The 13204-nt window shown below is 58.2% G+C and overlaps 1 protein-coding gene across 8 annotated transcripts in view; it reads left to right on the plus strand.

The window, feature by feature from the left end:
* COL16A1 (collagen type XVI alpha 1 chain) overlaps positions 1 to 13204 on the plus strand; it is a 51483-nt gene that overhangs the window by 33732 nt on the left and 4547 nt on the right. For all 8 annotated transcript variants that reach the window (XR_010154602.1, XM_016957964.3, XM_016957971.3 and 5 more), the window contains 15 exons: positions 1429 to 1482; positions 2066 to 2119; positions 2656 to 2709; positions 4205 to 4249; positions 4351 to 4404; positions 4667 to 4702; positions 5051 to 5113; positions 7620 to 7691; positions 7893 to 7946; positions 8576 to 8620; positions 8822 to 8866; positions 9161 to 9214; positions 9642 to 9695; positions 11312 to 11362; positions 11699 to 11788. Coding sequence is in view for 7 of the 8 variants with exons in the window: in XM_016957964.3 (XP_016813453.1) it covers positions 1429 to 1482; positions 2066 to 2119; positions 2656 to 2709; positions 4205 to 4249; positions 4351 to 4404; positions 4667 to 4702; positions 5051 to 5113; positions 7620 to 7691; positions 7893 to 7946; positions 8576 to 8620; positions 8822 to 8866; positions 9161 to 9214; positions 9642 to 9695; positions 11312 to 11362; positions 11699 to 11788 (825 nt within the window). In the remaining variant the exon portion in view is untranslated. The remainder of the gene's footprint in view (positions 1 to 1428; positions 1483 to 2065; positions 2120 to 2655; positions 2710 to 4204; positions 4250 to 4350; positions 4405 to 4666; positions 4703 to 5050; positions 5114 to 7619; positions 7692 to 7892; positions 7947 to 8575; positions 8621 to 8821; positions 8867 to 9160; positions 9215 to 9641; positions 9696 to 11311; positions 11363 to 11698; positions 11789 to 13204) is intronic.

Consider the following 13204-nt stretch of genomic DNA (forward strand, 5'->3'; position numbering starts at 1 on the left):
AACCTTCCTCTTAAGCTGGTGCCTCTAGGGGGCCCCTCCATTCCTGCCTTCTCACTCTGCCTCCTGCTTCTCACCACCTTCGGTGTTGCCTGAAGATTTGCTGAAAGTAGTTCTTGGGGCCCTGCCAGGCACCTGGCTCAGAGCCCAGCAGAGATGCCAAAGCTTTAGGGCTTCACATTGCAGGCTGGCACAGGTTTGCTGCCCTGCTGCTTGGCAGGGCTGTCCAGAGGCACCCAGGGATTTAAAGGCAGCCCTTCCTGCACCTTTTCCGTCGTCCTAGAGGAAACTCTCAGCTGCCTCCTCTTCCCTTCCTCTTCCTTGGCTCCAGTCCCAGTCTGCTCCAAGGCGGGGCATGTGATACCAGCCAGTTGGGTTTCTGGGTGTCGTGCGGCCCTGCCCCTCTGTGCCCGGCACCTTGGCCGGCTCCTTCTGCCAGGTGTCGTTAATTGCTCTGCCTTCGTCGTCGTCACAGGTGTGTTTACATCACCCCCAGCCTCATTGTTGCTCCCTCCTGGGTCACGGAAACTAACCTCCTGTTTGTCAGGTTTCGTGTTCCTGGGGCCTGGCTCCTCTCCTCCCAGGCCTGGTGATGGAGGCTCAGGGAGCAGGGCCCCTCCTCGTCACAGTTCCATCTGTCCCCACGTCCTCTTCTGTGGCCGGGCCTTGTCTGTTTCTGCTTGCTTGGGTGAAGGGGCCATCTGTCCGTCTAGCCATCTGTCTTGTGTCATGGAAAGGTTTGGGCGCCATCTCTTGAGGGGATGAGGGAGAAGGGGGCAGGAAAGGTGCCCTTAATGGCATGACACCTGCAAAGGCTGGGGTAAGGAATTAGGGGTGGGGGCTGTAGCTCTCGTGGAAAGTGACATGCCCTCTCACCCTACAAAGTGACAGGGACTGCTCTGGAGGCAGCCTTCCTGTGTCTCTCCCCTGCCTCCCTCCAAGAAAGTGATTTTTGCTTGGGGTGGGGGACTTGGACAGGTAAGTGTTGGGTATCTGATGATATGATACACTTTGGTGGCAGCATCCATCTGGGGTACCTCTCCTGACAGTTGCCCCTCAGAATAAGCACACATCTGATCCCTCACCTTCCTAAAGGTGTATCCCAGTCAGTTACCATGGCAGGGCATACCAGTGACGGGCACCTGAGAGGTACCCTCCCAGAGTCACCTCTGCTGGAGGGCATATCTCTACAGTTATCTATCTTGAAGGGTATCCTCCTGAAAGGCACCCATATGTGGGGTTCACACCTCCACCAGTCATCCTGCTGGAGCACACCCATTACGGGTCACCTTGCTAGGGACACTACGAGAGCCACTATGGCCTCCATATTTGCCTGGAGTGGGAACAGAAGGCAGTGGGGCAGGGGGAAGGAGTCAGGGGCTGGGTGGGGACCGCCCGCTCCTGCAGTTTCTCATGATTTTTCTCTCCAAGGGCCTTCAAGGAGAGCGAGGTCTCACGGGCCTGACTGGAGATAAGGGGGAGCCGGTAAGAGGAAGCTGGCAGGGGCTGGAAAGGGCTGGAAAGGGAGGAAGAGCTGGGGAGGCAGAGCTTGGGCTCTGAAGGGTGGCTGCTGAGTGGAAGCTGGGATGTGGACTCCTTGAGACTCTCTGCCCTTCTGCTGGGATTCCCTCAGTGTGAGGTTTCCACACTCCCCCAGGAGCAAAGGAGGCCGATCTCCATGTGCCCTGACTCCCTGCCAGAAGCACGCACAGCCCCTGTCCTCCAGCAGCGTCCCTGGGGGCTCCCCTCCCTCCCTCGGCTGTTGTCACTCAGCATCCCAGCCCACCCCCTCTTCCCTGGTCCTCATGCCTGCTCTGGGCTCCCTGCTCCGGCTCAGCTCTCAGGGTCTGGGCCAGGCTGGGGTTCGCCTCCCCAGCCCAGGTCTGTGGTGGTGGTCACGACTGAGGGGACCTGGGGCTTGGGGAGATGGCCCAGTGTGCAATGCTGGGGCAGGCTGGCACCTGCTAGATGGCAGCCCCAGAGGTTTTAGCTTTGGCCACCCTCTTACCCAGTGAGGGGAGAACAGAAATGTTGGGGGGCTATCCATCATGTCTGCCTTTCTTTGCAGGGTCCTCCAGGGCAACCAGGTTACCCAGGTGCCACGGGCCCCCCAGGACTGCCTGTGAGTAAGGGGACCCTTGCTGGGGAGTGGGTGCCAGGTACCAGAGGTTTGGGCTGGTGGTCAGGACACAGCCAGGCTGGGCAACCCTCGGCGGGCTCCCCATTACTGGGCATTTCAGCCTCCTCCTTTGCCTAAAGTCCATGCAGCCCCCTCTCCCCATTGTAGGCCCCCTTGGCAGTGTGGATTGGTCCCACCACTCTGCTCAGGCCTGACTCTCAGAGCACTCTGCCAGGCCTAGGCACAGCAAGAACTGAGATCTGCCTCCTGGGGGTGAGGGGTTTGGGAGATTAGAGAGACAGCTTAGAGGTGCCACCCCCACAGAAGCTGCTGGGTGAGTGTGTCCTCCTTTCCACTGGGGGCTTGGGGGGCACGGTGGCAGATGGGAGGCACGGCAGCTTTGGAGCACCCAGCGGTCCTCCCAGTGCCATCCCCCCAGAGCCAGTCTGGGTGCCAGCTGCAGTCTCCGCTCCTCGCATTAGTGCCGTGATGGACTAATTCTGTGGGGCTAATTCCACTGTCTCTTTGCCACTTGTCAGGGCATCAAGGGGGAGCGTGGCTACACCGGGTCAGCGGGAGAGAAAGGAGAGCCGGTGAGTCCCAGCGGCGCGGGGGTGGGTGCAGGGCTGCACGTGGAGCCACACAGTCTCGGGCTGGAGACTTGGCAGCAGCCTGTGAAGGGGAGGATCGTGACCCCTGCTGCCCCCCCGCCCCCAAGCCTGCAGCACAGGCTGGGTGCTGCGGAGGTGGAGGCTGTGAGGAGAATCCCCGCAGGGCTGCCAAGGGGAGGGGGCCAGGAGGCAGCCGCAGAAGCACTCCTCCACCTCCTACAAAGGAGGACCTGGGATTATAGACCCCCAGTGGACCCCAGCTCCCCAGAGCCACCCTCCAGAGCCAAGGCCTGCCAGGCCCCACGTTGAGCACAGGAGTTGGGCTGTGACCAGATGAGGACACTGGGGCCCCCAGAGTGACAAAGCTGAGACTCACCCAGGCTCCCGAAGCTAGTGAGTGAGTTAGTGGTGGAACCTGGGCTTGAACACACATCTCTCTGGTGACAAACCTCACAAACCTCAGATCTAGGATCAGCCAAACTGGGACTGCAGCCTTACAGATTCACCAATTTCAGTGAGGCCCCAGTGGGATTCAGCAAACTCCATCAGGCATTTACTCAGTAATAGATATTTCTCAGGGGCCTGTGGGGTGCCAGGCTCCCCTCTGAGGATGTCTCCATGAACAGAGCAGGCAGTTGCCCTCTTGCCCTGCCATGGGGGAGGCAGCTGCCAGATGAATAAACAAGTGCCTAGGAACGATGAGGGCTGGGACTCATGGAGGAAATGGGACAGGGGAAGGGGCTGGAGAGGTGTTTGGGCACCATCGAAGCGGAGGGGCAGGAAGGCCTCTCTGAGCAGGTGGCATTTGAGCTGAGAGCTGACTAGCAGGAGGGAGGGATCCCTGTGGCTGTCTGTACTGGGGAATTCCAGAGGGAGAGGCTGGGTGGGGCACTGCAGGAACAGCTTCCAGCCATCAGATGATTTGGCAAGGGTTCAGGGGACCTAGGAAGGGGGGAAGGGGGCATTCTAGGTAGAAGAGAAAGCTGTGCTAAGGGTGCAAAGGCCTGGGGGTGTGAGGGTATACAGTGTGTCAGAGAACAGCAGTCTGACTGAGCAAGGCGGAAGATGAGAAGGAGAGAGGGAGGAGAAGTGGGAAAGGGTGGCTGGTGCCAGATCACAGGCTGCCTCAAAGACCAGCGTTGGTGGAAAGTGTGCGCCCCACTCAGAGGCAGAGGGAGCCGCATAAGGTGTTTGAGCAAGAGAGTGACATAATCAGAGCTATGCTGGAGGAGAAGAGGGCAGCCATTTGCTGGCTGGCTTGGAGTGAGCCAGGAGGTGGCAGGACGAGTTAGGAGGCTGGTTCAGTAGCTCGGGCAAGAGCAGGGAAGCCTGAGCAGATCAGGCAGAGGGGGCCTGCCAGCCCAGGGGCCTCCCAGCACATGCCACCTCTGTTCTGGGCAGTCCCCTGTCACATCCCCCTACCTCATCCTTCACCTCCCCAGGAGGAGTGACTGATTCTGTTCCTTTGTGTCCTTAGGGCCCCCCAGGATCTGAAGGCCTCCCAGGCCCCCCAGGCCCAGTGGTGAGTGAAGGAGGGCATGGGGAGATGTGGTCCTGGTCTTGTCCTGGGGTCTGAGGGCAGGAAGATTAGGTTTCGGCTGCATTGTTCTCTGTGGGTGACAGGGTCCCAGAGGAGAGCGAGGACCCCAAGGTAACTCCGGTGAGAAGGGCGACCAGGTGAGTGATGACTGGGACCCGGCTGCAGGGAGGCAGGGAAGGAGCTGGGTCCCTGGTGATCACCAGCTCTAGTCTCCCCACCCTACCTGTCCTTGGGTTGTGACCTACCTCATGCCCAGAGCCTCACCTGCCAGCCATGGTGGGCAGAGGGGAGGGCAAAGCCCATGGGTTTGAGGGTGCCCCCCCGTCACTCTTTCCACCTGGGCAGCCAGGCAGGAGAGAGGGGGTGGCACAGCACACTGCCCCTTGCTTCTCACCCTAGGGATTTCAAGGCCAGCCAGGCTTTCCGGGCCCACCGGTGAGTGAAGAAGACACAAAGCCAGCTCTGTCTGATGTGGTCTCATCGGGAGGGGCAGGCCTGACCAGGCCAGGCTGGGGGAGGATGGTCCTGGGGAGAAGAGGGGAGAGGCAGGGGAGAACGGCCTGGGCGGCCAGGCCTGATTCCAGGAACCAGGACCTGGAGAGCCCAGCCTCTTGTGTGGGCCCCAGCCCAGCAGGCCAGGCAGACGTAATGCTCCCAAGTGGTGCTTCTAGGAAGTCAAAATGAATTGCATTAACAACAGTGCATCACGCACAGGAAGAATAAAGAAGGGGAGCTCCCCCTCCAGCCCCACTTTCATTCCTGCCTGCCCCTTTGTTGATACAGGGTCCCCCTGGATTCCCAGGCAAAGTTGGATCACCTGGCCCACCTGGCCCTCAAGCAGAGAAGGTGAGCAGGACCCTGGGTTGGCAAAGTCACAGATCTGAGCCATGCAGCTCCCATGCCCCTGTCCCACCCCTAGCATCAGGCTTTCAGGAAATTCCAAGACTGACCCAGTTGCACTGAGGCTGGGAAAAGAGGCCTCCAGGATGGGCCCAGTGACTACTGGAGGCCGTCAGGCTTGCAGTGGACCAGTGGGCTCCTCGGGATGTCTGCTTGGCCCAGGATGCCTGCGGCCTCTGTGCAGCCCAGGCCCTTGTCTGCTGTGATGGGGGGAAAGGCAGGGAGGTAGGTGGGGAGGAGGCAGGGGGTCTGATGGAGGAGTAGAATGTGATAGGCAGCCCAGGCCACCTTCGTCTCCTGGGCGGGGGGATGAGCGAGGAGCTGAGAGAAGGGGGAAGCGCGTCCTGAAGGAGGACACCAACGTGGAAGGGGAATGGGCTCCTCCTGGGTAGCCGTGCTCCAGTTGTCCCCAAGGGCCCAGAGAGGGCAGGGGTGGCCCGTGTCCTGCCTGGTGACAAGGGTTGGGGGAGCAGCAGTTGGCGGAGCTCCTATGCTGGCTGCTCTTGACTTTGGCTTGATAAATGCTGGAGACATGGCTCTGCCTTGGCTTGGGGCTGACATCCCTGTCTCGGCCCAACCTCTGGGCTCCCTAGATGTGCTCAGTGGGTGGTGTAAGAAGCCCAAAGATTGACTTCTGAGCTTGGGGTCGGGGGACCTGGGTTCAGAGGGACAGGCAGGAGCCTCTTTCCCCTGAGCCTTGTGGAGAGCCTCTTTCCCCTGAGAGCACACGCATGAACGTCTCACTGTGCAGGTGAGGAAACTGACACCCATAAAGCTTGGGGCAGCCCAGAGGCACACAGTGGTGTTAGCAGCAGAGCTGAGACTTCCTTCCCAGCTCCAGGAGGACCCGGGCCCCTCACTACCTCCCCAGAGCCCATGCTGATCAGCCATGCTTGGGACAGTGGTGGTTGCTAGCCCCCTTCCCCTTCCCCCTCCCCTTCCCCTTCACCTTCACCTTCCTTCCCCTCCCCAGGACCTGAGTGGCAGCCCCTGCTCTCCTTAGGCTGGTCATTGCAGAGAATCCCAAACCTCTGGCCAGTGGTTCTTCATCCCAACTGCCAGTGGGGGCCAACATTGGTTGGGGCTCTGCTGACCCCTCCTGGTGGCTGGTGGCATTACAGAGCCCCCGAGTTCTTTTTCCCCTTTGCTGGGTCTCTCTAGCGGGATTCCTTCCCTTGACCACCCTACAGCCACTGATCCAGGGCAGCCACCCTCTCCATGCTGGGAGAATGCAGCCACCTTCCCCACTATGCTGCTTGCCTCCCCCCGCCTTTTCTGGTAAACATTCCAATCCATGCATCAGTTCTCATCACTCTTCTGCTTTGAACATTCAATGGCTCCCCAGTGCCTGTAGCAGGGGTTTTCAGACTTTATTTTGTAGTCCCAGAGTCTTTTTATCACATAAAAGCAAATGTAAAAACCTCAATCTATAAAACAAATACAAGCAGAGATTCCCTGGCTAAGACAACGGTGGGGGTCCTAGAGTCCCTCTCTCCAGTCCCCACTTCATGCCCCCAGCTTCCAGGCTCCCCCAGAAGCCCCAGCGCTCTGAGAAGTACAGCTTAAAAACCACTGACTGTTCGATAAAGTTTAGCACAGCGTTCAGGGCCCCCACTCATCATGGTGACTCTTCCAGCCTCTTCTGCCTGCCGGCCCATCCCACAGGCTCCCCCAGACGCCCTGGCCAGGCCAGGCATGTGCCCACTTGCAAGTCTTTATCCTTCTCTTAGGTTCCCTCTGGCATGCACTTTTCTCCTTCACCTGCCCAATCCCAGACATCCTCAGAATCTAGCATCTGGTGACACTTCTGTGACACTTTCCCTGATCCCCAGCCAGAGGGAACTGCTCCCCGCTCCTGAGCTCCCTGAGCCCCTTTCCACACAGAACACTTGGACCGTTGTATTGCCCCTGGTTGTGTTGGGCCCATGACCCTCACTGGACTGTGAGCTCCTTGAGGACAGGGGCACCCACTTTTTCATCTTGGGGAATCAGAGTCCACATGGTGCTGCGTGCGCTGTTGAGGCCTCTGTGCAGCCCGGGCCCATGTCTGCTGGGATGGGGGGAAAGGTAGTGAGGTAGGTGGGGAGGAGGCAGGGGGTCTGATGGAGTAGAATACAACAGGCAGCTTTCACAGTGGATTGAAGCTGTGCTTTCAGTTCAGCACATGCTACTGAGCCCCTGCCATGCCAGCCCCTGGGTCAGCACTGGAGAAGATGCCCTGTCCCTTCCTCATGGGGCAGCAAGGAAAGGGGATGCTTTGCAGATGAAGACAGATCCTCCTGGGGAGGCGACGTGTGGCACATATGCAGTTAGACAGGGACAGATTGGGCCCAGAAGCCAGCTGTCCTGTTTCCAGCAGTCACCAGGACCCTTGACCCAGGGCCTGGTCTCCACGGGTGGGGCAAAGCCCTGCTGACTTTATTGTGGGGCGGGGGGGGGCGCTGGTTTCCAGGGCAGCGAAGGGATTCGAGGCCCATCAGGCCTGCCTGGCTCCCCTGGGCCACCGGGACCTCCTGGGATTCAGGTGAGTGTGTGCCCTTTCAGCGTGGCAGACGTGTGCGATGCATGCACATGTGTGTGGTGCATGTGTGTGTGTGCACCTGTGTGTGTGTGTGCTGGGGTGGGAGTCAGGGGAGGGGTGGAGAGAATTGAGGGGTTGGGCCAGGCCTCCCACCTCCTAGGGCTCCCGCACCAGCATGTAGAAATGCCTCTTTCCTGTTTCCAGGGCCCCGCCGGTCTGGATGGTTTGGATGGGAAGGACGGCAAGCCTGGTTTGAGGGTGAGATGATGGGCTGGGAGGGCAGGCATCCCTTCCTCTCCTTTTTGCCAGAGGAGCCAAAGTCAAGGGAACCCTGATGGAAAGAACCGAAGTATCCCCGTCTTTGTCAGGGGGCACCCATGCCCTCCCTTGGTCTGTCTCCCTCTACCCCAGCTCCCCGATGGCACCACAGCCCCTTGGCTTCCCAGTTCTCCTAGTGGCCTTAAGCAGGTTAGGCGAGCTAGGTCTCACCAAAGGCAGGATGGTGAAGGCACTATGTATGCAGAAACTCAAGACAGCTGAGGAAACCAGGCTGGGCTTCAGGAAGAATCAGGGTGTGGACATGGAAGGACTTGAGCAAGCCCTGGCTCCTTGGGTTTTGCTGGGGAATCTGAAAGGGCTGGGGCCACAGGACAGGGTAGAACATCAAAGTCAACCCCCTTATATATCCCAAAGAAGGAAAGCTAAGGCCCGGAGAGGGGCTGGAAGTCACTGAGGATCCACAGCCAGTCAGAGGCTGAGCCAGGCTTGGATTCTTCCCTCCATCTTAGGATAGCTGGGGAGGGCTGGAGAGAGGGGAGGACAGAGGTATGAGTTGGATACAAGCTGGGCAAAACTCTTGTCTCAATCCTCCTCGTCTCTTTCCCTAGGGGGATCCTGGTCCTGCTGGCCCCCCTGGACTCATGGGACCACCGGTAAGTTGAGCTGCAGGAAGGAGTTGGAAGCTGCGAAGTTGCAGCTTCTGCCTGGGTGGCTGCAACAGCTCAAATCCAGATCCTCTGTGGACCGTGTTATGACTTTGGATTGGTTTGAATTGTTTGAACTGAGGAAGGAGGAGTGGGAAGAGGCCCCCAGCTGACATGAGGGACATGAGAACTCCCTGCTTTTTCTTTCAGGGCTTTAAGGGGAAAACAGGACATCCTGGCCTCCCAGGACCTAAGGTAAGGGCTGGTGACCTCTGCCAAGCAGGTTATCTCTGCTCTCCTGAAGGCTTGCCCCCAGGCATACATGGCAGCCTATCCTGGGCAGAGAGGCCATCCCAGCATCAGAGCCTCCTGGGGCCACTGGTGCCTGGCAGACTGGGTCAGGACTTCTCTGTCTACCAGCTGGAGGGCATCAGAGGGCCTCTGGCCAAAGCTGGGGCAGGTGGCAGGGTCCCTCTGATGCGAGGTTGACTTGGGGTAGGGATGTCAAGTGAAGGTCTGGTAAGCTCCAGCTGCTCCTCTCTCTTCTAGGGTGACTGTGGCAAACCAGGTCCCCCTGGCAGCACTGGCCGGCCTGGCGCAGAGGTGAGGGCCAGGGATCCACATGGCTGCCTTCAGTTTGCCTTCAGACTCTGCAGAGTCTGGGATGCAGCCGCTTCTTCCTGCTCACTGGCAAAGTGGCTGCTTTCTGTCCTCAGCTTTCTGGGAGGGGTGTCACCCAACACTGCACGTCTTGAACTTTCTCCCTCCTATTAAGGGTTGTAACTGGTTCTGCTCCCTGGAGGTTACTGGGTCACCAACCTAAAAAGGCAGGGCCTGGCCTGCTCAGGCTGAGGATCCGCCTTCTCTACCTAACTCTCCGGGAAACTTGGGTCTGGAGGCTGGGAATTGGCCCAGCTCCTTTGGCCATTGGCGTTACCATGTATTCTGCCCAGCCCCCTCCCATCCGACAGCCACATGGTGCAAGCAAGTCAGTTTCAGTGTCATTTTTTCCTTTTTCTGGCTCCTGCAGGGTGAACCTGGTGCCACGGGACCCCAGGGAAGACCCGGTCCCCCGGGACACGTTGTGAGTTGAACCACTTTTGTCTCTGTCTCCATACGAGTTAGCATTTTGGCGGGTGGTTGGTGGCGCATAGGCTGTCATGACCTGAGAGAACTTGCCATAGGGGCTGCCCCAGCCGTGGGAGCACTGGGGCCACTCCTTCTGTGGTTTCCAGGCTTTTCGTTATTTTCTTATTTTCTGGGCACATTCAAGTTCACTTATCAGATGGAGGTCATTCAGTCAACAAATAATCGTGGAGCCCCTGCGCCATGCCAGGCTTGGGGGACTTGCTGATGAGCTGGATTGGGGTTGGGGAGACAGAGTGACAGAAAGAGAAGAACCAGGGGTGACTCCTGCATTTGACTTGGGCAACTGGGTAAATAGGTGGTGTGTTTCCCAAGATGGGGTGACTTGGAGAGGACATTTATCAAGCAACAATGAATTTCCTGTCTACTTTACTCATCACTAACATAGATGACTGCCAGGCAGTGCCTTTGATCAGTGTGACGGCACTGAGCTGATGGGACTCCAGAGAAAAGCGAAGATACTGGCATTTTGTTGCAGCCCTGTTGTGGCTGGCTGCATAATAATTTCCAGGAGGCTTTTGGAAATGTTAAAAATAGTTCATGACCAAAAAAAAAAAAAAAAAAGAACTCTCAGGCCCCCATCACTATTTTTATGCATCTCAAGGGGTCCAGAGGCCCTGGATTGGGAATGCCATATCAAGCCTGGTTCCCCCTCACATTACAGATGACAGGGGGAGGTGCACTCAGAAGCGTGGCCCCATTGGAGACTCAGTAGGGCTGAGGTCGAGGGGGTGCAGGGTTCCGCCTCTCTCTTCCGTGTGTCCAGCCCCTTCATCTTGCAGTGTGGCAGTCTCTGCGCTGGACACTTCCACCCCAGGAGACTGGAGATGAATAGAACAGAGGCTATGGCTCTGGAACGTGCCACCTGGGGGTGTTGAGGGAAGCACTATAAGAGAGACCCAAGTGCCCCGGGGGTTCAGAGAAGGTGTCACTCTGATCAGGGAGGTGACCTTTTGCACCACAGAGGCATGGATGTAGGCATCAGAGCTAGGGAAGGGCATTTCAGACGCAGCCCTAGTGCAGCAGCAGGGACTGTCTGGGTGTTGGAGTCCCGTGCGCTCCAGTGTTGGCCAGCAAGTGTTAGCTCCTTGTCACTGTGGATGTCGGGGTCAGTGCCAAGCCCCTGCCCCTCACCCCCTGCTACACGGACCCCCAGCTTCTGGTCTTCCCTCCTCCACAGAACAGCAGGAAGTGGACTGCCTTTAGGGAAGCAAGGGTCTCAGTAGCCACCTAGGCCAGGGAGTAACTCCCCCAGGCCTTTGTCCTCTGCACTTGGCCTCTGGCCATGGCTTTCAGATCATCCCCCTCAGCACAGCCCCAGATGCTCTGCTCAGCCTGGGTTGGAGGGAGGGTCCTGTGTGCCCAGGACCCCCAGGCCTCAGCTCTGGGCGCAAATCTTGTCAGAAGCTCAAGTGCAAGACCAGAGCGAAGGAAGGTTTCCAGAGGAAATGGAGCTGCTGAAGTTTAGAGCTTGTTTCTGCTGTCAGGCCCTGTGCCTCCCAGGGGTCTTACTATTAGAACCTGTTTCTATCCCACTGACTCATCTCTCTTTAGGGGCCACCAGGGCCTCCAGGCCAGCCAGGACCAGCTGGGATCTCTGCAGTGGTGAGTAACATGCTCCACTCCTTCCTCCCTCCCAGGAGTTTTGCCCTGCTTGACTGTGGGCTCCATTCAGAGGAAGCTGGGGGGATGGAGAACAGTTTGTCTCATCCCCTCCTTCCCTGGTGTCAGCCTCTCCTGCCTCCAAAGATCTCGCCTTCCAGGATGTGGCAGAGGGCTTTGGAGAGGGCTGGAGGTCATCTCAGAGTCCTGCTGCAAGTTCAGGCAGTGCCACCTCTCCCTGTAGTCCCTGGCACACGATGGAGTGTCTGTCTCTGGCTACACGGGAGTCCTCTTTGCCTGCTTTCCTCCCCTCTCACTGACCCCCTTCCTATTCTCTAGGGTCTGAAAGGAGACCGAGGAGCCACCGGAGAAAGGGGCCTTGCAGGCCTCCCAGGCCAGCCCGGCCCCCCTGGACACCCTGGCCCCCCAGTAAGATCCCACATTCTACAGCATAGCCCAGGGGGAAAGAGTCAATTGGCTCAAGGCCTGTTGAGCACAGCACAACATATCTGGGGTCTCTAAGGAAGGAGAGGCTGTCAGCATGGCAGGATGGCAGCGTGGCATTCGGGCCTGAGGATCATGCTGAATTTGGAAGGATAGGCCCTGCAGTGCTGTGCCAGGCTGCACATGAGGTCACTGCCCATGACGGTGCCTCAGCATCAACCTTCTGCAGACCCCTTGGCTACGTGTCCCTGTTCTGCCTCTTCCCCTTCCCCAGGGGAGCTTGTCGGTAACCACAGAAAATCTTGCTAAATGTCAGGAACCAGAAATGCAGTGCTGTTACTGTAACTTCCTGAGGTCCTCGGAAACCAGGACTTGGTCTCAGCTCACGTTTAACACTAAGAGCGCTGATATATCGGTCACCAATGTGTGCCGAATGGTGGACTAAGTGCTTGCTGTGCATTTTATCTTAATCTGTGCCGCAGCCCCATTTAGTGGATCTGATTGTCCCCATTTTACAGATGAGGAAACGGGGGCTCCGCAAGGTCAGGCAGGTTGCTCGGAGTCACATAGCTAGTGAGTGGAAGAGCTCTGACTTGATCCCAGCCTGCCTGATTCCAGAACTCATGTCCTTAGCCACTCTGCAAATCTACCTCTCTCAAAAGTTCCAGACAGGTGAACCCTAACAGGTGCAACTGATTGCCAGAGTCAGGGATGAAGTCTCCTGGGAGAGCAGAGGCAGGGACCCAGGTCTCCTGGGACCCATCAGGATGCTTTCCATCAACGCAGACTTTTTCTGTGGGGCAGCAGCAGTGACCGTGGGGCTGGTGGCCTGGGCTGGGGTGTTTGACTCCAGTCAGCCCATCTGCCAGGCGGGCCCAGTCTCACCATGCCTATTCGCTCTGATTCCTGCCAAGGACCCTGCCTCCCTCTTTGCAGGCTCAGGAGCCTCCATGGCCCCTGGATGAATCTCCCACTTGCCTAGCAATCAGAGTCCTCTTCCCCAGCAGCCACCAGAAGAGAGGCTGCCTTGCTGGTCTCAGGGAGGGGGCCGGCTCAGGCTGTTCATGTGTTCATTCAGCAAACGTTTAACATAGATTCAGAGCCAGGGAGTGTGCAAGGTGCCAGGATCCAAGCACACAGCAAGGCAGGCACGGTCTGTTCTTCCCTTGTAAAGCTCTTGTAGACAGGGGCTGGGAGCTGTTGGGGCTCTGGGATCACGCTGGAGTATGGGGTGGGGGTCTAAGTTTCCACGGCCTGTGCCCAGATTGTCAGAGGGTGAGGGCTGGAGGATCGTGGCCTCTGGGTGGAACAGGGGGCTGGGCTTGCCCCATGTACAAAGTGAGGCATCTGACACCAAACTGGGTTGGAGCTCCTCATGTCTCCATTGCTCTCTACTCCCCA

This window comes from Pan troglodytes, chromosome 1 (assembly GCF_028858775.2).
Source record: "Pan troglodytes isolate AG18354 chromosome 1, NHGRI_mPanTro3-v2.0_pri, whole genome shotgun sequence".
NCBI lineage: Eukaryota > Metazoa > Chordata > Mammalia > Primates > Hominidae > Pan > Pan troglodytes.